The sequence below is a fragment of the Camelina sativa genome, chromosome 14 (genome assembly GCF_030686135.1).
Source record: "Camelina sativa cultivar CO46 ecotype springtype chromosome 14, ASM3068613v1".
Classification (NCBI taxonomy): Eukaryota; Viridiplantae; Streptophyta; class Magnoliopsida; order Brassicales; family Brassicaceae; genus Camelina; species Camelina sativa.
This window is the reverse complement of record NC_141893.1, coordinates 11,712,324-11,737,025: the sequence shown is the minus strand read 5'-3', so window position 1 is coordinate 11,737,025 and position 24,702 is coordinate 11,712,324. Positions and strand designations below refer to the sequence as shown.

Sequence of the window (24,702 nt, the reverse complement as noted above, 5' to 3'; positions counted from 1 at the left end):
ACTTTGAGTTATATGGTCATTACAGCTCATTTCATTGATATGGATTGGCAACTACATAGAAGAATTATTAGTTTTAGTCCTATTTCTGATCATAAAAGAGAGACCATTGCCAATCAGTTTTTAAGATCTTTGGATGATTGGGGTATTGAGAAAGTATTTGCTATCACATTGGATAACGCAAGCGGCAATGATAAAGCTATTAGTGTTTTGAAAGAGAGATTGGGTAATAGAAACAATTATGCTTTGATGATGAATGGTGATTTTATGCACGTACGTTGTTGTGCACACATTCTTAACTTGATTGCCAATGAAGGTCTTGATGAGATAAGTAAAAGCATCATAAGTGTTCGTAATGCCGTAAAATATGTGAGGTCTTCAAGTTCAAGATTGGAATCATTTAAGCGTTGGATGGAGATTGAGAAGATAACAAGAGGAAGTGTGGTACTGGATTGTGTTACTAGGTGGAACTCCACCTACTTGATGTTGAAAAGTGCACTTAAGTATAAAGTTGCGTTTGATAGGATGGCTGATATGGATAAACCTTATGATGAGTGGTTCAAAGAGCTTGATTCTAATGGAAAGAAGAGGAAAGGACCTCCAATGGCGATTGATTGGGACAAAGCTTGTCATATGGTAAAGTTCTTGAAAGCTTTCTATGATTCGACTTTAGCATTCTCTTCTTTTATAAAGGTGACATCAAATGGTTGTTTTAATGAGATATGCAAAATTCAGTCAAGTGTGCAAAGTATGGCTTTTAGCCAAGATTCTGATTTGAGTGAGATGGCTTCTGCAATGACGACCAAGTTTGACAAATATTGGGAAGGTACAGGAAAAATCAATAAGATATTGATAGTTGCTAGTGTACTTGATCCTCGTCGCAAAATGGTATTTACAATGTTCAGCTTTGAACACATCTATGGAAAAGGTAATCCAAAATGCCTGGAAATGAAGAAATTGGTGACTGATGTTTTGGAGAAACTATTTAAAATATATAGTGCTCGATATGCCAATTCAAGACTACAATCTTCTGCTACCGGTGATGGTGAGAATGTAACCCAAGTACACCAAGACTTTGAGGATATGGAGGTCGACAACATTGATGATCCTTTTCTAAAATTCACGGTTGCTAAGAAAACTTCTTTAGAAGAGGTAAATGAGCTAGAAAAATATCTAAAAGAAGAACTGCATGTATCTACTGAAAATAGTTTGAGGCTTCCGTTTGATCTTCTAGGCTGGTGGAAGACAAATAGCTCAAAATACCCAATTATGTCTTTAATGGCTAGAGAGGTTCTTGCAATACCAGTATCTTCAGTTGCATCGGAGTCCGCTTTTAGCACTAGTGGTCGTATTCTAGATCAATACAGAAGTTGTTTGACTCCTGATATGGTTGAAGTGTTGGTTTTGACTCAAGATTGGTTACGTGCTGCACTTCGTTCAGAAACAATGAAGTCTCTTGATAATTTAGAGGAAGAGAACAAGTTTATGGATTCACTTGAAGAAGGTAATTTACTTTATCTTTATATATATATACGAGAACCATTTACTCTCTCGTCATGTCTATTGCCTAATTTTTATTTTTTTTGGTAGAGTTTAATCTTCCATCTCAGACTGAGAATGCACACGTCTAAGTAAACGATCAGCAGAAGAAGATGATGGGTCATGGAAAATTGTTATGCTACGTTGTTGTTGCTGGTTTTCTTTATTTTTATTTTCTCCTAAGTCCTAAACTTCCGGTTGTTAGGCATTTGATTTTAATTTGGTTGGTTTTCTTTAGGTTTTTCTCTTCATGGTTTATTTGATTTTGAATTATTCAACTTATATAACTTATTGGTTATTTTATTTTTAGATATCAAAGGACAGTTAATTTATTTGTTAGTGTTACATTATTTAATTTTTTTGAACCAATCTAAAACCGAACTAAACCGAATCGAACCGAACATAAACCGACCCAAACACAAACCAAACCAAAGTAACTTTGGTTGAGTTTGGTTAAAGTTTTATGAAAACCGAATAAACCGAACCGAACCGAACCTAAAATTAAACCGAAATGCTCACCCCTAATTTTAGGCATACAATCCATTATGCTAAAGCTTAGAAGCAGATTCTAAACTATCAAACAAACCAGGTTATGTGCGTCTTTAAACAATTTTTGATTAAAACAAATCCACAACTCTGAACCTCCAGAATTTCAAATCTTAGTGGTGTAAACGAACCAAGTCTGCACCATTTTCCAATCTCCTTGTTAAAATATTTTTGTAAAATTATTATCATAGTTGACTTTGAATCTAATTACTTATGCATGCCTTCGTGAGATAAATAATTTACAAATTTATGTGAGCGCTATATTCCATTTTTTTACTAGTTTGGTAATTGAAAGTTGAAACCTTTCATAATAACACTTGTATGATTTGTTTGATCCTTCAATAATGCTCTTTTCTTAATTTTGAAAGATCGAATTTTGCTTATGATCTTATGCATAGTTGTGAAAATGTCTCATGATATTATGCTTACCTTTGTAACCAAAAATTTACAACAACACACAAGATATAGTAAATAATTTTGAAGTATTTTTCATGTGTATAAAATGCATTTTTGGTAATATACTTACATTATCTATTTTCCTAATGAGCAAAATGAATGAACCATTAAACTAATTTTTTAAATCTTTTTGCAAGAAATTTATTATTCTACAAATATTTAATTACATAAATTAGTTTTCTTGTTTAAAATATGAATATATAATATAAATCTGTCAAAAAGTCCATCTAGTAATTTATCATTGTAGAGCATTCACGTTTTAGTTGGTCTTTTTTTTAAGGTTTAGTATATTTGTGGCTTACAGAGATTTTTGTATAAAAAACAAAAACAAAAGCAAAATGCAAAGCCAAGTTAACATCTATCCGGAAGAAACTATTATTTAAAAAAAATTACGGATATTGATTTTTCCTTCCACTCACAAGGTTTTTTGCCTTCTGAAATGTTAAATTTGATTTTTAAAAAAATGTGGTAGACGTACCCAAAATATACAAATTATTACTTTTATAATTTATCATTTTTGTTTTGTTTTGTTTTGTGTGGTTTGTTGAACATACCACATTACCACATAGTACGAATTGTCTATATTTGGAGACGTATATGATAAGGGACATGCATGTTCATATTCATATTCATGGCGCATGACCAAACCATACTTAATATCATGGCCCACTAAGTATCAAATGGCCTCATGTGTATATATCTATCCATTTCGAGGTTGTGAGATTAACTCTTCTCCTTAAAGGAAGATCAAATACTATCGGCTAAATTGTCCTCATAGGACTGGATCATTCATAGATTCATAGGATTATAACAAAAAAATATGAATAAGATTCTCATTTGTGGAATAATTTATAGATTTTTTCTTTTGGAAAAAGAGGCATCCTTACCAAAACGCCTCCGAATCTTTTATAACTTGGCTCCATTACAATATATACATATAGAACAAGAAACATCTTTTTATAAGCTAAACCATGTTTGTTTTTGGTTTTGTCTATAATCATCATAATAAACAAAACCAAAATCTACCGAATTATATATTTTAATCTTATTACATATGTTGTCTTATAGCTTGGGAATCTTTTTTTAACATGCATGATACATCACTTTTTCCAAAGGACCCATTTATTTATTCTTCAAACTTAATAAAAACCCGATAAAATTTTCTTGAAGTGGGATCCATGTGATTTACGAGCCATCTCCTTCACAGTTTACGAATCTTGTTTCTTGTCTGAATTGTGTTGTGTTGTGTTTGAGTGATCTGAGAGAAGATAATGGCTGACCAGACCAGAGAAGGCCTTCTCTCTCGAAAAGGTTGCTCAGATTTCGGATTCAATGACTCCAGCATCATCGATGACCGTCGTTCCAAGTTCCGTTGTTTCCGATTTTGCTCCGACGGGATCGTCGCTTCCTGGATGGCTTTGTACGACATCGCCGCTAAATTGTACGAGATGGGTCGTTCCGACCGTCGGAAAGTTTACTTCGCTGTTAAGATGGGTATGGCTCTCGCACTCTGCTCTTTCGTCATCTACCTCAAAGAGCCATTACGTGACGCTAGCAAATACGCTGTTTGGGCCATCCTTACTGTTGTCGTCGTCTTCGAGTACAGCATAGGTACGTACCTCTGTGGCTGCTGAATTCTTTATAGATTCGGATTCGATTGAATCAAAAATCTTCCGGACTTTATTAGTTAAAAATCAAAACTTTATTCAAAATCTTATCTGATCTTGTCTTATGATTACTGTTCCATTCACATCAAACTCTGTTCCTTTGTTCGATCTAACTCCACTTGTGATCAGATATCTCTGATCTGATTTGGCTCCAATTCTGTCATCAGGAGCAACATTGGTGAAAGGGTTCAATAGAGCTGTAGGAACACTCTCTGCTGGAGGACTTGCTCTTGGCATAGCTAGACTCTCTGTCGCAACTGGAGAATTCGAAGAACTCATCATCATTATCAGTATCTTCCTTGCAGGTTGCACCAGTGTTCTCTCAGTCCCATATTATATTATGAAGGAAGCTTCCTTTTTATTTATGACTCCTTGTGAATCTGGTTTATTAGGTTTTTCTGCAAGTTTTTTGAAACTCTATCCGGCGATGAAGTCGTACGAATACTCATTCAGGGTGTTTTTGTTGACATACTGCATCGTTCTTGTGTCTGGGAACAACAGCAGAGACTTTTTCAGCACTGCTTATTACAGGTTTTTGCTGATCCTGCTTGGTGCTGGTATCTGTTTGGGTGTCAACATATTTATACTTCCGATTTGGGCTGGTGAAGACCTCCATAAACTAGTGGTTAAGAATTTCAAAAGTGTAGCCAATTCCCTCGAAGGTAAAGATTGATACATAAGATTTGGGCTGTTTCTCTTGTATTTTTTTTTTTTTTTTGGGATTAGCCTGATTTTGTTTTGTACTTTTTAATAAAATTTCAGGATGTGTTAATGGGTACTTGCAATGTGTTGAATACGAGAGGGTGCCTTCAAAGATTCTCACATACCAAGCTTCTGATGATCCATTATACAGTGGATACAGGTCTGTAGTCCAATCTACAAGCCAAGAAGATTCTCTGGTGTGTTTTCTGTAAGGCATTTTTTGTTTAGCAGCATTAGTATAACTTTAAAAAAGAATTTGGATGATAAGAAACAAGTACCTCCTCTTTTGTTTCGCAGCTTGATTTTGCAGTATGGGAGCCTCCACATGGACCTTACAAGACTTTCCACCATCCGTGGGCAAACTATGTCAAACTTAGTGGTGCGGTAAGGCACTGTGCTTTCATGGTTATGGCAATGCATGGCTGCATCCTTTCGGAAATTCAGGTAACTTACCGTATTCGTGTCATTCAACTCTTATCTATGGTGTGATGCTGAGTTCTTGATGTTTCTGGTTGTACCTTTCTCAAATGAGGTACTATAATGATTATTAGAGACTATACCCAACTACATCAGATGCTACTCTTCTTGGTTAAAACTAGACTGTTACTCTGAGAAAGAAGTCTGTTATTTGTCATTCAGTTGTTGAGAAAGTGCTTGAAACCAAGAAAGTATCTGAGAGAGCCATATTGCTGTAGAGTGTGATCTCCTATTTTAGAATCTGTTGTTACTAGTTAACCGATGTCATGTCAATAGGCTTTATGTTCGTTCAGTGCTTATGAGATCAATTGGTGTGTGATTTGCAGGCAGCTCCAGAGAAAAGACAAGCTTTCCGACACGAACTTCAGAGAGTTGGAAACGAAGGGGCCAAAGTCTTAAGGTTGTTTGGTGAAAAAGTGGAGAAAATGGAGAAGCTAAGCCCAGGAAACGTTCTGAAAGAAGTGCAACGAGCAGCAGAGGAGCTACAGATGAAAATAGACAGCAACTCCTTCCTACTTGTCAACTCAGAAAGCTGGGCTGCTATCAAAGAGAAAGCCGAAGCTGAGCAAGCGCAACAAAACTACCATGAAGCCAAAGACGACGAGAGCAAAGTGATCCAATCCCTCAGCCAGATTTGGGACAACAACAACCATCACTATCAGAATCCACAGGCCGGTAATGATTCTCAGCTATGGGTTTCAACAGAGAGTATGATGCTTAGGAACCGAGAAAACTGGCCAAGCGTCTCATTCATAGGCGGTTCTATGATCAACGAGATAGAATCCAAAGTATACGAAAGCGCAAGTTCTTTGTCACTAGCCACATTCGCCTCTCTTCTGATCGAGTTTGTTGCAAGGCTCCAGAACGTTGTTAACGCGTTTGAGGAGCTAAGCACTAAAGCAGATTTCAAAGAACAAGTTAGCGAGACACAGAACAAGATAGATAAAGCTGGTCTGTGGACCAGACTCGGCAACTGCTTCAGCTCCAAGGATTAGCAGAAGCATTGGTGTGGGTGAATAGTTTAATTTGTATAGACAATGAAATATAATATTTTGCTTTTGTTTGTCGTGAAATAAGTTCCTATTTCCTTCTCACACATAACTGAAAGTTTTGTTCTCAGATTTTGTTTGTTTTGTTGAAATACAGATTTCAGATTTGATTTGTTTGAACCGAGACCGAACCAAATCAATCAATTTCGAAAGTCAAAACCGAAACCGGAAAAGAATGTGTGAATGAATACAAAGACAAACTACTTTCAAACTTATCCCCACCGACTTCAGTGCTAGGACTGATGAGATGTAAAATCTCCACGTCTAGCTAATAAGATTATTTTAAATACTGGTCGACACAGTCATTTGGTGTTTGGATAGTTAAGTAGATTGGTTTTTGTGCAGTTTTGAGTGGGTTTTAAAATGTTGTTGTGGTATTGAGAGCCTATTGCTAAACCCGCAGGTGCTGCCTGAATTTTAAGGAGGTTATGAGATTAAGAGCCTATTGCATTTATAGATGATGGGGGAATGAACAAATTAGACGCAGCAGGAATGGTAAGGCACGAAATGCAAAATGGAGTAAGAAAAATAAGACCAATATATCATAGGAGTGTGTTTATTTTTTTTACTTTTTGGGTCAATAAGTATATCATAGGAGGAGTGTTATGTAATAATTTGAGTGCTTTCCTCATCTTGATTATTATATTTTTTTTCTTTTTAATGCTTTGCAGTAGCATGAAAATTAAGCTAACATGTCGGTAAGATAAAGCATATCTGAGAAAAATAGAACTCACGAAGAGAGATAGACACAAGACAATATTATAAGGTTCAAAGAAAAGGATACAAGAGTTAACAAGGCACAAGAGTAGAATTGAACCAGAGAACCGTGCTTTATTCATTAATTAATAAGAACCATGACACCAAACCAAACTTACTACTAGTACAAGGCCGCCAGATAAACACGAGAAAGTTCATCCTTGTCTTTTTTCATTCGGAGGAGCTTCTGGTAGGGCTGGGCAAAATAACCAATAACCAAATAACCGATCGAAATCGAACCGAAAAACACCAAACCGAACCGAACCGAAATTCTTCAAATACCCGAATGGTTAGTAAAAATCTATATCCAAACTAACCGAAACCGAACCGAACCGACAATTAAATGGTTAACCGAAATATCCGAAAACCTAGAAGATATCAAATATTATATACTTAATATTATGCAAAACTATAAAATAAACTTAAAATATAAATTATTTGTAGATTCAAAACAATTAAATATTTTAAATAATCAATATATGTAAATGTTATTATTTTGAATTTACAAAGTTAAATACTATTTTGTAAAATTGAATCCATATTTTTCCCTTTTTTGTATTTTTGTTATTGTATATTTGGTTAATTTTGGTTATATTCAGTTAGTTTTGGTTATATTTGGTTTATTTGGTTAATGTTAATATAATTTATGTTAGTTATGGTTATTTATTTAAATAACCAAACCGAAACCGAACCGAAAGAAACCGAACCGAACCGAACCGAAATTTCAAAAATATCCAAATGGTTACTATATTACTATATCCAAAATAACCGAAACCGAATACAACCGAACCGAAACCAAATGGTTAACCGAATGCCCAGGCCTAGCTTCTGGGAAGCAGGCCAATTCTTGGAACTTCTGTCCATGTAGTTCCAGTTTGGGTCTTTGGAGATTAAAGGGAGATTAATCGGGGACTAGTTTTAGAGTTATTTTATTAAATTAACAATAAAATAAAAATATATTGTACTAAATATATGTATAATTATGTTTATGTTAAAAGGAAAATATCAAATAAAATATAAAACTATAATATTGTCCGTAAAGTTATAGTAAACACATTAAAACATCATTTTAAAAGAAAATTTTATGATTTTTGTTAAAAGTTATATATTAGTTATTGTAAAACATCATAATCTCTTAATTTAAATGCTTAAATAACAAAAATATTTATGTTTGATTTTTATTTGGTTCTAAAAAAAATTGATATACAGAAAATTAAGCGGAAAATAATCGGACTAGACATACATAATCAGATAATCGATGCTAGGCGGGGATTAGTCATTAATCGAGGCGGAGAGGATAAGCCTAGTGATTTTGCGGTGTGTAATCGGTGCTAGACGGGAATTTTTAAAACAGGGGTTTCAGAGAGAAAACGGTCATTTCCTACCTGTACCATCCCACAAACGCTAATTTTCTACATATACAAACTATTTATACATGTACTCAAATAAAATTAATTTTTCATATCCAATGTTTAGTGATAATGTGTTTTCAAAATCAACATTAACAAAAATTAGTCAAAAGGAATGATGTAATGAAGTGGCTTTGTTCATCGAAATGATGTAACAGTCTAGACTCCAACCAAGGTCACATATGCTTTCTATCATGCTTTACCAGTTGATCCAACAAATTTATTTGTCATCAGCCGTTGCCGGAGCAGTTGTACAGGCCCTTCTCCAGATGCTAACAGAAGGCGATGCCGAAACAGTAGCCGCCCTATTCCAAAGACGATCGACACCACAAGACGCAGGAGCAGCCACCGTCGTATAGGCCCTCTTCCAGCCGGAAGCCACCATCAGAATGTTCCGAAAATTCATTTCCGCAACCGTGGAAACCCTAACTAAGTTCACCAAACTCTTTCAGCCACTCGTTTTCACAAATCGTACGGAAATCTTCCCTAAAACCCTAAGAGCGATCCAAGGAAATTAGGATGAAGAGTTCAATTCGGGCCTATTCACAACTCTCACTCAGGTCCGGCCCATCCTTCAATCGATACGTGAAGTGAAGGGAAACGCAGAGATAAGAACAGTTACTTGCTGAGTTATTAAACGGGAAAAAAGCCAAAAAAAATATCTCATCTATTTTTTTTGGACGTTTAATACTCATATTAATAAAAACTCAGGTTAATAATCTGGAATTTATTAATATGGGTATTATTCTTCCAACAAAAAAAATCAAGTATTAAATGTCCAAATAAAAAATAGATGAATTATTTTTTAGTTTTTTTCCCGTTATTAAACAGAAGGAACCATATCCGTTGGATCATCCACCTGCCCCAAAATAACATCACAAACCAAAATTTTACAAACTGTGTCCCCACAAATCGCTTCTCATGCTATCCAAAGTGTCAACGTGTAATTTGTTTGACAGATTATTTTCAACCAACGTTATTTTTCTATGTTACTTTATTATTTGTGTGTTCTTTCTTTTCTTTAATTTCTTCTTTTTTTTTGTTCTGCTTTTCTGGTTGTAAACTTATATATATATATATATATATACAACAAAGAGGTTGCCATAAACATGGGATACTAACTATTAATATGATCGATGATATATCACCAAATATGCATGTAATAAGAATATTCCTATTCTATCATTTTGTTTCTTTCTAATTTTACCGATTTACTCAATTTAAATAGATAATTGGATTTGAAAATCTTCTTCATTCACTGTAACCATTCTATATTGTACATAATTCCCCATGGCTTAGCAAAATAAACCTCTTTCATAATTAATTATTAAACATTTTGGATATACCTCCAAAAAGGTGGAATTATATGTTGACAAATAATGAGAAAAATCAATGATGGCTTAGCAAAAAAAACAACAAAAAAAACAACAAAAAAAACAAAAAAAAGTACTGAATGTGAATGATGATATATATGGTCCACTTGCTTTACCAATGGGTAATATTGTGTTTACTTTTTCTTTTACGAGGTGGATTACGATCATTAACAACATTAAAATTTCTTAAATAAAACATGCAACCCTCGTTGCCTTGCCAGAGGACGCTGTCAAATCGTGACTATAAAGACGAGCTGCAAAAGCTAGTGAGTGACCTCCACTCCAACTTAGGTGAAGTTGCAGAGGATGTGTCAGCTTCGTGCTAACAATCGTTCAATTTTATTATCATGAAACGTCCATATGATTCATATATACAATATAGATGTATAAATATCTCTCTCTTAGGTTTGAACAAAAAAAAATATATATCTCTCTCTTAAATGTGCAACAAGGACGACTAAGCGTGTGCTTTTTTTTCTTTTAAAATACATCACATTACCTCGTGTAAGGGTTAATCATATTCTTTATTGACTAATTAATCATACTCTAAAGTTTGAAATGCATCTAAAAGACTAAATTCAAATTGAATTAAAAAAAATGAGAGTATATATCCAAAGTTAGTTGAACATACATATATAGTCCTACAAAAAGCGTTTAAAATGTCTTAGATATATCTTTTGTTTTCACTTATGAAGTGTGTAATCTTTTATTCTTCTTTAAAAGTAACTTCTTCCTCATTACCTCCAAATTAATTATAGTACACATTTGTAAGTCATTTCGTGTACATACATTTACTAGAAAACTTTTTTTTTTTGGAGAGGAAAGGCTTTGCATGCTTTGTCTCTTTCTCATCTCCAATAATTCAAGTTATCTATGGATCACATTTGAGTAAGTATCAGAGATTAAATAGGAGATAAAGCTACTTATATGAGTAAAAAATCGGAATCCTGGAACTATATATGCATGGGAGCAATGGGGGCCATTTTTCTATAAATCTAAATCTTGTTTTTTCTCTTTAACAATAACCTTTTCTTGTGAATTTCATAATTGCATCTTTTACACGTGTATCACAGGGGAAAAGAGTGAGAAAAATCGGTTTAGGTGACCGTTTAATTTGTCAAAATATTATTTTTCCACAAGATTTGAAATCATCATCTGCACCCCTTCCCCTTGTATAGTCTAGTACAAAATGACGACCGGTTACATTGGTTGGTGATATGAAGTAGATTATGTTACATGGACACAGAAGTGTGGGGAAAACTATATATGAATGTTTCTATCTATATATAGGATTGATTTCACTAGTTCATCAGTGTCTGCTTGATTTAGATTGATCCTCTTATACAATACAAGAGTCTCCTGCTTTAGACAGAACAATACATGTTATGTTCTCTAATACGCTTACAATTGTGTGTTTAGGCTCATTAGCCATCAAGTCAATCCCCGCTGACGAATTGAAAGACGGATTGGTAACGATTCCTACAATAAAAGCAGACAATGTTGTGGCGGAGGCTAATGGCGGGGACAACCAGTCAACAGTTACTATCACGGTGGTCGGAGTCTCTGGTGATCTTGCCAAGAAGAAAATATTCCCAGCCCTTTTCGCACTCTACTATGAAGGCTGTCTTCCTGAGGTATATAAAACCTTCCTCTCAAATGAGAGACTTGGCGATACAGAGACGGGTCCTTAGAGGAATATAATTGATGAGAGACTTGGCGATTGAGGTCTTCCTGAATTGAAGTGCAATTTTCATGATTCATGCACCAAGTATTTAGACTGTTTTTCATCAGTTCTCCCCCTCCACCACTCTGTGCTGCTTAAGTTTTCCTGTTCAGGGATATCGTTTTGTTAGACTAATAAATCATGGGAATTAGGTATGGAGGGATGTTATTGGCACGAAAAGAATTGTGGCACCTTTCGAGTTTTAACAATGATGATTGCATGAATCAGTTTTGGTTTCTGGGACAAGAGATTGAATATTCTGGCCCTCGACACTATTCTGTTTCTTGTTTCTATTTGCTTCTCAAATACATTTGTGATTTCGCTCTTAATGAACAACACTGCCAAAGGAAACCCCATCTCTTAAGCTGAAAAATAACATCTGCAGTCAGTAGTGTTTTCTTCAGCTGCAGTGTCACTATTTCATGTTATCTCTGACTTTTATTCTTTTTTGAACTGTGGATTGAAGATTATGGTGGCCAGGCTATTACTGTTGGGGGTGATGTCTCGAAAGCAGCTGATGTGGATGGGATGATGAAAACCGTGAGTCATCAACTGTACATCACCTTCTATTAATTCCTTAATCCTTATACATCTTATCATTTTACTTTTGTTCCTTTTCTGCAGGCTCTTGATAAATGGGGAACCATTGATGTCGTGGTTAACCATGCAGGTAAGTGAGAACCTTGGATCCCATTGATTTTTATTTAGTACCTTACTGACATGGCCAAAAAATTCAGGAATTACTCGGGATACCTTGTTAATACGAATGAAGCAATCACTTAGTCCCGAAGTGATTGCTTTGAATCTCACTGGGTGTATTTCTCTGTACTCAAGTTTGTATTCCTGCAATCCTGCTAAAATTTTGATACTTGGATTCTCAGAGACTGATTTTCATTTACTCTCTTTAGGCAGCAGTAAAGATCATGCTAAAGAAGAAAAAGGTAATATATACTAGTCTTCGCCTTCTACATATTCGCGCAATTGTCTCCACTTTTTATTATGCCGTGTCACCGTCTATATCCTGGCACGTTTGTCATTAGTTTTGACATGTTACTCTTTCTCTACAGCATAACAAGAAATGATATATAAAAAGAGAAATATGTTTTCATTTGAGCTCTTCTATAAGATTTAGAAGTGATATATAAAGACAAGCATAATTTATGGTAAACTTTTGCATATGGTCTTGCAGCCTGCAGGGAAGAATCATCAATATCTCGTAAGTTGTTGGCCTCATTGGCAATATTGGTCAAGCAAACTACGCTGCCGCTAAAGGGTGGAGTTATGTCGTTTTCCAAGACTAATGCCGGAGAAGGTGCGAGCAGGAATATAAATGTATGTCGTTTTTTTAAAAAAAATTTCCTTGACATGATTTTGAAACTTAGTCCGTCAACAAATTTGTTCTCTTCCAGGTCAACGTAGTTTGCCCCGGATTCATTGCCTCTGATATGAATGCCGAGCTTGGAGAAGACATGGAAAAGAAAATCTTGGGAACAATCCCATTAGCTAGGTAATGGAGATTTCATCTTTTACATTTGTAGCAGGCTAATTTATGTGGATTAGGATATGCATATGATGCATCTGAGACATTAAAAAACTGTTAGATCATAAATATTCTGATACAAAGCAAAAACGGTTTGGTTTTCAGGACGGTAATGGGAAGCCTGAAGAAGTGGCTGGCTTGATAGAATTCTTGGCTCTCACTTCTGCAGCCAGTTACATAACCTGACAGGTTAATAACTCGTACACTCCTGTCAAATGAAGGTTTTGTCTTTCGTGGTTAACCTTGCTTTTCTGATTGTGTTCTTTTTCTAGCAGTGTCGGATTTCTATTTTGCTCCCATATTCTGTTTGGAAATATCTAAAAACTCACTGTTTAAAGTTTAAACTACGTATTTGGCCATTTTCAGGAACAAGAATTCGATTAGTACAATCTCTCTCATTAATCATCCTTATCATTCACATAAGAAAGCCCAATAAGCTCCTTAAGGCCCAATAGAACTTTATTAACTTTTTTTCTTTTTAGTCGTAAAAATCAAAAGCAGAATATTATTTTTTTCTACTCGCTCGCAAATCGCAAATTCCTCATTCTCTCCTTCTCTCCTTCTCTCTAGCTCCTCGGAATCTGAATCAGTCCTTCTCCGACGCCTGAATCGGTAAGACGATTTCCACTTTCTTCTTTACGCATCACTTACGTCTTCATTTCCGATTCACATTCCCTCCATTCTAACTTCGAACCGGTGAATCTGGGGGACGTTCCTCGCTTCTTCCGTTTGGTGGTTTATTCACACCCGATTCGTTTCGAAATCTGCTGTATTTTCTTATCCTTGAGATTATAAATTAATGGAACCGAAGCTAACACTCGAGTAGCCATAGTTTTTTCCCCCAGGATCTGTGAAATGATTTATTCCTAAGTATTTTTCAATCGAGATCCGAAATCTATTGTAGCAATTAGCTCTGATTCATTAGCTTATGTGTGTATTAATTTGCTTGTTAATTTTTTTTTTTTTTGCACTGCAGTGACTTGGGTCGATACATAAGTTAGAGATGGCTATGGTAGATGAACCGTTGTATCCGATTGCTGTGCTCATAGATGAGCTTAAGAATGATGATATTCAGCTTCGTTTGAACTCCATCCGTCGCCTGTCTACGATAGCTCGTGCCCTTGGAGAGGAGCGCACAAGGAAGGAATTAATCCCTTTCCTGAGTGAGAACAGTGACGATGACGACGAGGTGCTACTTGCTATGGCTGAGGAATTGGGAGTTTTCATTCCGTTTGTCGGAGGAATTGAGTATGCTCATGTTCTTCTCCCTCCTTTGGAATCTCTCTGTACTGTTGAAGAGACCTGTGTGAGAGAAAAAGCTTTGGATTCGCTTTGTAAGATTGGATCTCAAATGAGGGAAACTGACCTTGTTGATTCCTTTGTTCCTCTTGTGAAGGTTAGCTAATGAGAGATGATATATATATTTAGTTTTAAGTTTACACCCTTTTATCAGTTCGTTCAATCAAGGCTTAATTTTTTGTGTTCTGTTCTTTAATCCTGTAGAGACTGGCAGCTGGTGAATGGTTTGCAGCAAGAGTTTCCGCATGTGGTATATTCCATGTTGCATACCAAGGTTGCACTGATGTTCTGAAGACAGAGTTACGGTCTACTTATAGCCTGTTGTGCCAAGATGATATGCCAATGGTGCGAAGAGCTGCTGCATCTAACCTGGGCAAATTTGCCACTACTGTGGAGTCAACCTATTTGATTGCTGAGATCATGACTATGTTCGATGATCTCACTAAAGATGGTACGTAATGCTTGAAATTGTTATGTCTTACTGTATGTGCTCATCACTTAGAAATAGTTTGCATGGACCTCGAGAGCACAGTAGATAGATGAAATTTGATATGAAGAAGCAAGGTTTGGTGAAGATACCTTTTATAGTGCATAGTACCTTTCTAGAAATGTTTGTTTCTTACCTGTGCTAATATTGTTTAAATTTTAACCTTCATTTCAGACCAAGATTCTGTTAGACTGTTGGCTGTCGAAGGCTGTGCAGCTCTGGGAAAGTTGCTCGAACCGCAGGATTGTGTTGCACGCATTTTACCTGTTATTGTCAATTTCTCTCAGGTGAAGTGAGCTTTGGTTAATTGTCGCCTCTAGATCACACACACACACAAATATATTGTATGCGTAGTTTTTCGTCGGTAAAAGTTTGCAGTTCTGATATTTTTCGATGCTATATGGTTTGTTTTGAGCGCAGGATAAATCTTGGAGGGTGCGTTACATGGTTGCTAATCAGCTATATGAACTTTGTGAGGCAGTGGGTCCTGATTGCACCAAGTATGTGTCATGTGGATTTTTTTTTATGTTTTTATCATCCTTGTTAGATCTAGGCTTTCTTACTCGTAAAAATACTTTGTGACCATCAAGCACATATACATCTAAGAGCCTTGAGTTTTAGATTTATGTTGGTTCACATATCTTATAATTTTGACACCATATGTCGTTCTTTCTCTAGGACGGATTTGGTTCCAGCATACGTGAGATTGTTACGGGACAATGAGGCAGAAGTGCGAATAGCAGCAGCAGGAAAAGTGACCAAGTTCTGTCGTCTTTTGAATCCCGAGCTTGCTATTCAACACATCCTTCCTTGTGTGAAGGTACATCTTTCTGTTAATTAGAATTTCTCAAATTCCAGTTAAAATGGGTTGTTAGATGTCCCCTGACATGTAATATTCTGATTCCAACTCATGTCTGGGTCTGGCAGGAATTATCATCGGACTCTTCTCAACATGTTCGATCTGCTTTAGCTTCAGTAATAATGGGGATGGCTCCTATCCTTGGGAAGGTATGAACTTGATATAGCCAACATTTTTTCGCGATGTTTAGTTTGCTGTTTCGGTTTTCATCATCGAAATAAGCCACATAATCTGTTATGGCTCGGTTATAGCAGGCGCCAATTGGTGTTACAGACCTTATCAATTATTAACATACGAAATCATCAATGCAGGATTCAACCATTGAGCATCTGTTACCAATTTTTCTTTCTCTATTGAAAGATGAATTTCCTGATGTTCGCCTCAACATCATAAGCAAGCTTGATCAAGTCAACCAGGTTTGTTGCATCTCTCTCGTGTTCTTAAGATTTAGCTACTTTTATGACTTGTTTATTTAATTGTTGACAAATTATCTTTTTACGGCAGGTTATTGGAATTGATTTACTATCACAATCATTGTTGCCGGCAATTGTAGAGCTTGCTGAGGATCGACACTGGAGAGTCCGGCTTGCGATAATAGAGTATGTTCCTCTGTTGGCCAGCCAGTTAGGTATAGGGTTTTTTGATGACAAGCTTGGAGCCCTTTGCATGCAATGGCTGCAAGACAAGGTTTCCCTCTTGAATCCTTATATTTTGCATATTCACTGTTGCATAATTTTCGATTCGGGATATTGACACTGTTCGCCTTCTTCAGGTTTACTCCATCCGTGAAGCTGCAGCAAACAACCTAAAGCGTCTCGCAGAGGAGTTTGGTCCTGAATGGGCAATGCAACATTTAGTTCCCCAGGTCTGTATTAATTAACATCGGTATTCTTTGAGCATTTCATACTAAAAGCTTCTGTCTGTTTATCTTAGTGTTGATCTAACTCCACAGTAGCTCGCCTACAACTTCCAATGTCGATCTTTGGTTTATTTACTTCGAAATAGCTAAAGCTGCATGTATTGAGATCTCCAGATTGACACTTTATCATCTAAACAGGTATTGGACATGGTCAACAATCCTCACTACTTACATAGGATGATGGTTCTACGTGCGATATCTCTTATGGCTCCTGTCATGGGATCAGAAATCACATGCTCTAAGTTTCTTCCTGTGGTGGTTGAAGCATCAAAAGACAGGTAAGATAGATTAAGATGAATTGGCCAAAGTCCATCAATAACACATCTTACCTTTGTAACGTTCTTGTTGCACATATCTAATCTCTGCAGAGTTCCAAACATTAAGTTCAACGTTGCTAAACTTCTGCAATCCCTCATCCCCATCGTCGACCAATCAGTAAGATTTAGACAAACCTAACTCAATTATATCGAAAGCTAATGGAAATTGTTGAACTTCAATGTTTTTGCCGTCTCGAAAACTTGTAGGTGGTGGACAAAACTATCCGTCAGTGCTTGGTGGACCTGAGCGAAGACCCTGATGTTGATGTTCGCTATTTTGCAAACCAAGCGCTTAATTCCATCGATGGTACCACAGCGGCGCAATCCTGATTTTTTTTTAATATGTATTATCGTTAAGTTAAGTTTCAATATTTTGTGTTCTCTGCAATTTATTTGGTTTGTTTGTGTAAAACGCCATTTTGGTTGCTGGCTATGAACTGCAATTATATTTGTTAGTAAAATTGTATTCCCTTTGACATTTTCTGTTGTTCCAAGCTAATTCTAACACTTTACCCCCTTTGTCATATAATAGCATCCTGGTGATTTATCGTTTTAGTTCCTTGTTTACTATTACATAAGTTCATTAAATATATGTTAATCGCAGCTTCTTATAGCCATGACTATGTATCAAATTTATGGGTCACGTTGATGATATTGTAACTTATATATTAGCTTTCCCACGTTAACAATTGTTCTTTACTTCGGAAGTGGATGGTTCTGTTTGGTCTTCTGACTAGTTCTTGTTTTAAACTTGATCAAACCTCTCTAAATTAACTTTGTTTTCTTCCGTTACTTTTGTTTTTCTACTAACCACAAAATCAATACATTAGATTTGATACATTTTAATCAACAAATCGTACGCAACTTCCTATTCATAATTTAACGAATGGAAAGCATGAATCATTTGACAAAACAGTGCTAGCCAGACGGGTTAGCCCACTTTCAGCACCCTCTAATAGCATAATATACTACAGTTATCTCTCCTATTTTCCAAGAGGCATTATGGACTAATCAAGCGGTCGTCAAAACTTCACGGGATCGAGAGCTACGATGTTGGAGACGTCGGTGAAGCACCTCAGACATCTCAGTGAAGAAATCAGCATCCCATCTTTGAATCAACAAAGGGTCTTCAGCAAAACAAATGTATATCGATGTCACCGCGCTCTCCACTACCACCATTCCTAACCCCACCTGAAAACCAACATTGAACCAATTAAAAATATTGAACAAGTTGGGCATGTAAGTTTTGGGTGACTTAAGAGTGCACAAAAGGGGTCACACTCACAAGGACCATTCCCATCAACATAGCCGTAGATGCAACCATTATGACTCTGTCACTGTATTTGATCCAAGCCCATATACCAATGCAAGAGCCTGTGATGAGTCCTCCAAAGATGGTTCCCATTAGAAGAACAGCACCAGAACAGTCATATGCAACAAGTGCCTCCACACCTGTCGACTGAAACAATTCCCACGCGTCTCTCGCTGATTTGTTGAATCCTTTTCCATACACTGCAATCTATTGAATTAACCAAAAGTTGTAGCATTTAGATTCTTCATTGCTCATAAGAGAGAGATCATAAGCTTACTGTCTATTAATCCTTCCAATATATATACCTGGACATAGGCATACTTGTTAAAGAACCGAACTAGAGTTTCAACTAGGTGAAACAAGAAATCAACACAGCAAAGTAGGCATTCGTTTCCACAAATCTTGGAACGGAATCCCCTTATCTGCAAACACAAATTGTAGACCAATGTTTTTAAGAATTGGAAGAACGATCATGTTTTACGGAAAGCAAAAGAAACCAGAGACTACCTCCCAGCGAAGTGTTCTAATGGCCGCAGTGAAGAGTGATCCGTAGCATATGCTCCCAAAAGATGTTGTCACGGCGTACCTAAGCGAGTCTATTAAAGAGCTAGGAGGCAAGGATGATGACTCTTCTTGACCACAGTGAAAGAGAACATGAAACACCATCCCAGAAACTATTACATGGACAGTGTTACATAGCACAGCGCCTGTCCAGAATAAGCTAACCGAAAGAACCTGCATAGACACATATCTTCCAATGATCGAATGAAATATAAACATGCTTTTTTATCACCCTTAGACAAAACCCGTAAGGACAACATGCAAAACTTGCCAGCTCACCACAAGAAGCCACCAGCGTCCTTCATCACCCATGCTCGATGCCACAACTCCAGCTGCTCCAAAAGACCATAGAGACATCCACAAAAGCATGACCACTGTGAAAGCATGCGCCACCATTATCACCTTAGGAAGTCCCCAAACTAATTTCAGCGCTTTCCGCAGAACCAGCATGGTGAAGGGAAGTCTACACATGACCAACGCAAATCATCAAGACTTGATAACAATAATAAGTGTTACCAAATTAACCATATTGGTTCAATCACATTTAACCTCGCACGCACCTGTCAATAACTGAAATAACATACAAAAACTGCAACAGAGCTCCAACTGCGAACGCACCACCCCAGAAGAACTGTCTGCACCAGAAACATAGTACACTAACTACAGCTAGATAGGTAGTTAAGATGTGAACAGAAACTTTCATCATCTCATTGGCGTAAGAGCCAAGCAGCAATGACCAAACCCAACTAATAAAGACTCCAATACCACCAGCAACTGCATAGAGAGGCCAGTAGTCCTCGGTGAGCCCTTTATGATTCTCCAAGAAACCTTGAGTGTACCTATCGATGTTTAACCTATCTGATATTCTAAACCTATTGAGTCCAAGCACCACGAGCACAAATCCCAAACAAACCATGTGGATCATAAAGATGGCTGACCAGAATACATCATGCCAGTGGCGAGACTCACTCACAATGGCTCGGTTTCCATCTCCACTCCTTCGACTCCGCTGAAGACTCTGCAAATCGAAAACATTTGTTGCTAAAGTAAGTAAGTTTTTCAAACATCTCTAGCAACTGAAGAAAACAAATCAGACCGGTTCACTCAAAACTACATCATGGACAAGTCTTAGACCTACAAAAAGCTATTCTTATCAATACAATGCAAATACATAAAAGTGATCAAACTCATACAAAAAGACACAAGTCTTCAAAAAGAAACAAAATTTGTTACCAACCCGTGATTTAAAGTTAGAAAACCAAAGTAGCCAACCGCTCTTAACATGGTAAGTAAGAAACAAATCCAAGATGTGAGTTCATCAAGATCCCCACTTGTAAAAAGAAAGACTTTATGGAAACAAAAGCAAAACCCACAAAGTGATTTCTCAAATCGTACACAAACAGATTCGTGCCCAGATCGAAATTGAGGAAAAAAAAATGGAAAACCTGATCGCCGGAGGAGATGGAGGCGTAATCAGAGGAAGGAGAGACGCTGGTAGTGGAGTCACTCATGATTGGAGTACGAGAATATAAAAAAGATTCACAGAGCAGAACCAAATTTCATCTTTGAATAATAAATATCACAAAAGAGTAGAGAGAGAGAGAGAGAGAGAAATGAGGGAGGAGGAGAGAATAGTTAATAAAGGAAACGTGAAACCAAAGGATTGTATGTGAAAAAAAAAAGGGTTTATGAGTCAAAAAAAGAAGTATGAATGTATTGAATGATCAAAGAGAAGTGAGGCCAGACAAAGTTTTAATGTCAGAGCAGTTCTTTCTTCTTCTTCGTCTTCTTCTTCCTTTTTATTGGATAAGAGAAGTAACTAGTTTTTTTTTTTTTTTTTGCAGTGGTCGTTTTCTTAAGTCACACTTTCTCCCTCCTTTCACAAAATTGTTTTCTTTTTTCTTTTTTTTTTTTCTAATGGAACATAATAGGCAACTACTATGCATGATTTTTGTTGAATGTATTTAAAAAGTTTATATCAAACGTTAAAAATGTGAATGATATATATATGCACCTACTAAGAAAGTGTGGTAAATGTTTAGTTTACTGTACGTCATTTGATGTACTTATATATAATGCATACCTCACTCACGTATGTAAGAAAAATATTCAGATATTTAAAAAGGGACCGGTCAAAATCATCTATTGAATCTACGAAGTTTTTTTTGTTTGTTCTGTTTAATAATCAAGGAATATATTTCTTACATACTCTTCAAGTGTGTTTGTTCAAAAACGTTTGAAATTGTCCAGGTTATCTGTTCTGATGGCATAAGGTTTTATTTCTAGCATAAAACTGGAAAAGTAAAAAGAGTGTTGTTGGTACTTTTGGATGAACAAAGGGAGAAAGTAAAAGGTTGACATAGAAAGAAAGGAGAAAGAAAGCTTTTTTTAAGGACAGTATGATTGAACCCATTGCTGCCACTTCATTTGTTGTGTGATGGCAAGTGGTGGCACCATGACTCCGCCACCTCTCTTTGAGTCTTTGAGTCTTTGAGTCTTTGTGTCATGTTTTCTTTCTTTTTTTCTTTTTTTGATGAAAAACATATCTTTGTGCCATCATGTTACTCTTTAAAACATATCCAAAAAAAAAAAAATTTAATTAGAATGATTAGAGTCTATTAATGTGCTTAGAAGAAAATCACTAAACATGAATTTGTATTGACCATATTTAAAACCAACTAATTAATAATTTAATTTAAATCATACAAATATTTTAAGATTTATAATATAGAAAGAAAGTTGTTACTTTTAATAATCACTAAAGAAAATTAGAGGATAAGGTGACCTCAGTTTATCTTTGTTTCGCGATTAGTATTAGCCTACTAGGGACTTTTCAAGCATTCGTTTATTTGTATTTCAAAGATTTTATTAATTTGTGTATCATGTATTTGGGCTTAGTTATCAACACTACGAGTACTGTGGCTCCACGTAATTCATTCATACGTCTCAGATGCCATGTAACGAGGCCCCTCAAGATTCATTTCATTGTATTAGCCACACCACACCCACTCGTTAATTATGAAATTAACTAAACAAATTCCATCTTTTTTTTCACTCTATGCAACAAAAGTACAAGAAACCAAACAAAACCAGACGACAGAAGACAGTACTCTCTAATTTAACTTAAAAGTGACTTTTCATTTTTCATTGTCACACTCATCTTAAAAAAAACTACTAGTACGTCTATAGCTTTAGCATTTATTAGACGAGAATCCAATGAGAGAATTAGCCAAATCGAAAGTGACACGTGTCCCTTGTTGTTGCACGTTGCCGATGATCGCTAACGAACTCGCCGTCGGTGCAAACGCGAGACAAAATGTCCCCACCGAGTCAACCGGAATCATGTAGTTCTTAGCCGGCAAAGCCAACATCTTCCCACCGGGAAAGTGAAAAGCCACCGTCGGGACTTCAATCGTCGTCTTGGTTGATAGATTGTAACACGTGTCGAACATTGCGACGCCGTTTGCTTTCTCCAAGTCCGACGTCCCTTTCAAGAACGAGTCTCTGAGCGAGTTGTAGATTCCTGTCTGGAGACGAGTCACGGCGGTTCCCGAGTCGATGATTATCCCGCCGCTTCCTGACTCGTCCATCTCGAAAGATGACTGAGGAATCTGAAGCAACTCGCCGCCGACGCTTATTCCGGTGAGACCTACGTAGTAAAACGTGTCGAGCTGGTGGTTACGTAGCAACGGAGCTTCGACGGCGTCACGAGGGAGAGACGTACCGAACTCAACCGTCGAAGCCGAGTCTGAGTCACGGTCAACGAGGCAGTACGAAAACGACGACGTGTTGAGCTGCGACGGTAGAGCTAGCAAACCGCCGCCTAGACCGAGCAAACCAGCGGCGCCGACGAACAACCCTTCGTTGCTGTGCCCGCATCCGACAGCGACGTTTTGAACTGAAGTTGACCCGATTGTGAGAGTCTCGGTGGCGAAATCTCCGACGGTGTAAGAACCGTCACCGTAAGAAACCTCGTAGAGACACGTGGCGTTTCTGCATTCCGAGACTTCAAGGGCTTTGCACTGTGAAGTCTCGCAAGAGAGAGGTTGGTAAGAAGAGGAAGAGGCTGGCTCGAAGATTGGTTCGGTTTGGTGGTAACAGTCAGCGCAAGGGGAACACTGTAGCCAGTTCACGTCACTTCCAGTGTCGAGCACCATGTAAACTTCACGCGCCGGGTTACCTATTCCGACGCGTGTGAAGTACTCGCCGCTTCCTTGAGTCGTGCCGGAGATTAAAGGAGCTTCGATATCTTCCTGGTCCGTGGTGTACATTGTGGTAACGGGCTTGAGATCTGCTTTGGATATGTTGTTTAAGGCTAGATCTAAACGTGTTACGAGAGATTTGACTCTAGCTGTGTCGCGGTCTAGTCTGGCTAGTGTGAGTGACTTGTAGTCTGAGTGTTCAACTCCTCCTCGGACAGAAGCTCGTGAATGAAGTTTCAAGCTAAAAGGCGATTGAATCTGTTCTTCTTGCTGGTTCAGCTTAAACGACGACGGATTCTTCGTTTGGTGAATGGAGTCGGCGACATTGAGTAGAGACGTTGTGGTTACGGAGGTCTCTAGCAAGATTCTGGACAAAACAGAAGAATGTGAAGTGAGAAAGAAGAAGATGAAGAAGAGTAAGGAACGGTGAGAAGACATTGTTTTAGTTTCGGACCGTTAACAGTGGAGAAGATGAAGTGAAAGAGGTTATTAAAAGAGAGAAGACAAAAGTGTGGTTTGGTGGGGAAGGAGAAATGAGACAAAAGCTTCTTTTAATTAAACAAAGACAAAGCTGTGTCTATGGTGTTTTTGCAGATTTCGAGGAGATTTATATAAGTAAGTAGTATCTACTTGGAAGAAGAATTAATACAAGATTAGATAAATGGTTTAAGAGGAAGAGGAGGTTTCTTCATCGTCTTTAAGTGGGAAGGTTTAAATAAACTTGTTTTATGATCTCAATGCGGTTAGTGTGGAGATTGTTGTTGTTTTAAAGAATCTAAATCACCCTTTATTTTTAAAAGTCCGCCACTTTTGAGTGTTTCACATAAGCCTCACTTGACAAATTTGCCAATGACCTTTATCCTTAGCTTTTGTTAATGACTTTCAATTTAACAGCTCACCCATTTCAATTTCTATGCACCCTACGTATATAAAAATTATATGCTACTATTAAACGATATATACATAAGAAAGTTTAAAAAGCCAATACATTACATATGCATTCTGACAACAACAGAAACAAACATAGATATGCATATCATATTAACAGTTGTGTGTTGTTAGCATAGAATTACGATGTGGAGGAATCAGTATGCTGACCTGAAGAAACTGAATTCATGGGCCGGTGTGTAACTCTTATTTAGCCTTTTTTACTTGAGCCCTTGAGTCCACACATAACTTTGCTGCCTTTTTCTAAATTCTAATCCTAATCGTAATGACACTTCTAAATTCAGTTTGACCTGTTTGATTTTAGCAACGTTGTTTTCAAATCTGATCATATGATAGTACGATACCTTCAGATTTATATATATTTTTAATATACAGATAGATACAAATATCGCCACTATTTTTTAAATATAATTTTAAAATTAGATAAAACCTACTACAAGTTGAAATAAGTACACAGTTGGCTCAATCAGATTAGGTGTGAGAGGGGAATCAATTCATTCTCCAATAAGAAATCAGTCAATTTATTTCTAAGAATTTTGTATTAAAAACAACTAGTAGGATATA

At 36.8% G+C, this 24,702-nt stretch overlaps 3 protein-coding genes and 2 pseudogenes across 8 annotated transcripts; 3 read left to right on the top strand and 2 right to left on the bottom strand.

Moving 5' to 3' along the window:
* The first annotated feature begins 3,294 nt into the window (after positions 1-3,294).
* LOC104741261 (aluminum-activated malate transporter 4-like) lies at positions 3,295-6,553 on the top strand. 2 transcript variants are annotated; one of them, XM_010462068.3, is made up of 6 exons: positions 3,295-4,149; positions 4,373-4,510; positions 4,598-4,867; positions 4,968-5,104; positions 5,205-5,351; positions 5,711-6,553. In XM_010462068.3, exons 1-6 carry the CDS (start codon positions 3,810-3,812, stop codon positions 6,377-6,379), a joined length of 1,701 nt encoding a protein of 566 aa, XP_010460370.2. In that variant the 5' UTR covers positions 3,295-3,809; the 3' UTR covers positions 6,380-6,553. The 2 variants fall into 2 exon arrangements, 1 of the variants encoding a protein (XP_010460370.2); XR_015580084.1 differs by having other exon boundaries at positions 3,483-4,149; positions 4,968-5,115.
* Positions 6,554-11,160: 4,607 nt separating this feature from the next.
* On the top strand, positions 11,161-13,420 carry LOC104743534 (3-oxoacyl-[acyl-carrier-protein] reductase-like; annotated as a pseudogene).
* Positions 13,421-13,714: 294 nt separating this feature from the next.
* On the top strand, positions 13,715-17,593 carry LOC104741242 (uncharacterized). Its single transcript, XM_010462042.2, has 13 exons — positions 13,715-13,846; positions 14,211-14,630; positions 14,738-14,984; positions 15,195-15,307; positions 15,441-15,520; positions 15,699-15,840; positions 15,948-16,028; positions 16,191-16,295; positions 16,384-16,566; positions 16,652-16,744; positions 16,937-17,076; positions 17,167-17,233; positions 17,323-17,593. Exons 2-13 carry the CDS (start codon positions 14,238-14,240, stop codon positions 17,443-17,445), a joined length of 1,767 nt encoding a protein of 588 aa, XP_010460344.1. The 5' UTR covers positions 13,715-13,846; positions 14,211-14,237; the 3' UTR covers positions 17,446-17,593.
* Positions 17,594-17,908: 315 nt separating this feature from the next.
* Positions 17,909-20,925, bottom strand: LOC104741243 (uncharacterized). Of its 4 annotated transcripts, none has more exons than XM_087484528.1 (8): positions 20,434-20,815; positions 19,549-20,006; positions 19,268-19,451; positions 18,935-19,162; positions 18,733-18,849; positions 18,563-18,634; positions 18,401-18,532; positions 17,909-18,306 (listed from the first exon to the last, which is right to left on the bottom strand). In XM_087484528.1, exons 1-8 carry the CDS (start codon positions 20,497-20,499, stop codon positions 18,127-18,129), a joined length of 1,437 nt encoding a protein of 478 aa, XP_087340654.1. In that variant the 5' UTR covers positions 20,500-20,815; the 3' UTR covers positions 17,909-18,126. The 4 variants fall into 4 exon arrangements, 3 of the variants coding, with proteins under 3 accessions (XP_087340654.1, XP_087340655.1, XP_087340653.1); XM_087484529.1 differs by having other exon boundaries at positions 18,401-18,634; positions 19,549-19,623; positions 19,754-20,006; positions 20,434-20,777; XM_087484527.1 differs by having other exon boundaries at positions 18,401-18,634; positions 20,434-20,925.
* A 1,087-nt stretch (positions 20,926-22,012) lies between these two features.
* Positions 22,013-24,031, bottom strand: LOC104741245 (protein ASPARTIC PROTEASE IN GUARD CELL 1 pseudogene; annotated as a pseudogene). Its single transcript, XR_015580082.1, has one exon. The product of XR_015580082.1 is annotated as a protein ASPARTIC PROTEASE IN GUARD CELL 1 pseudogene (transcript).
* Between the last annotated feature and the right edge of the window lie 671 nt (positions 24,032-24,702).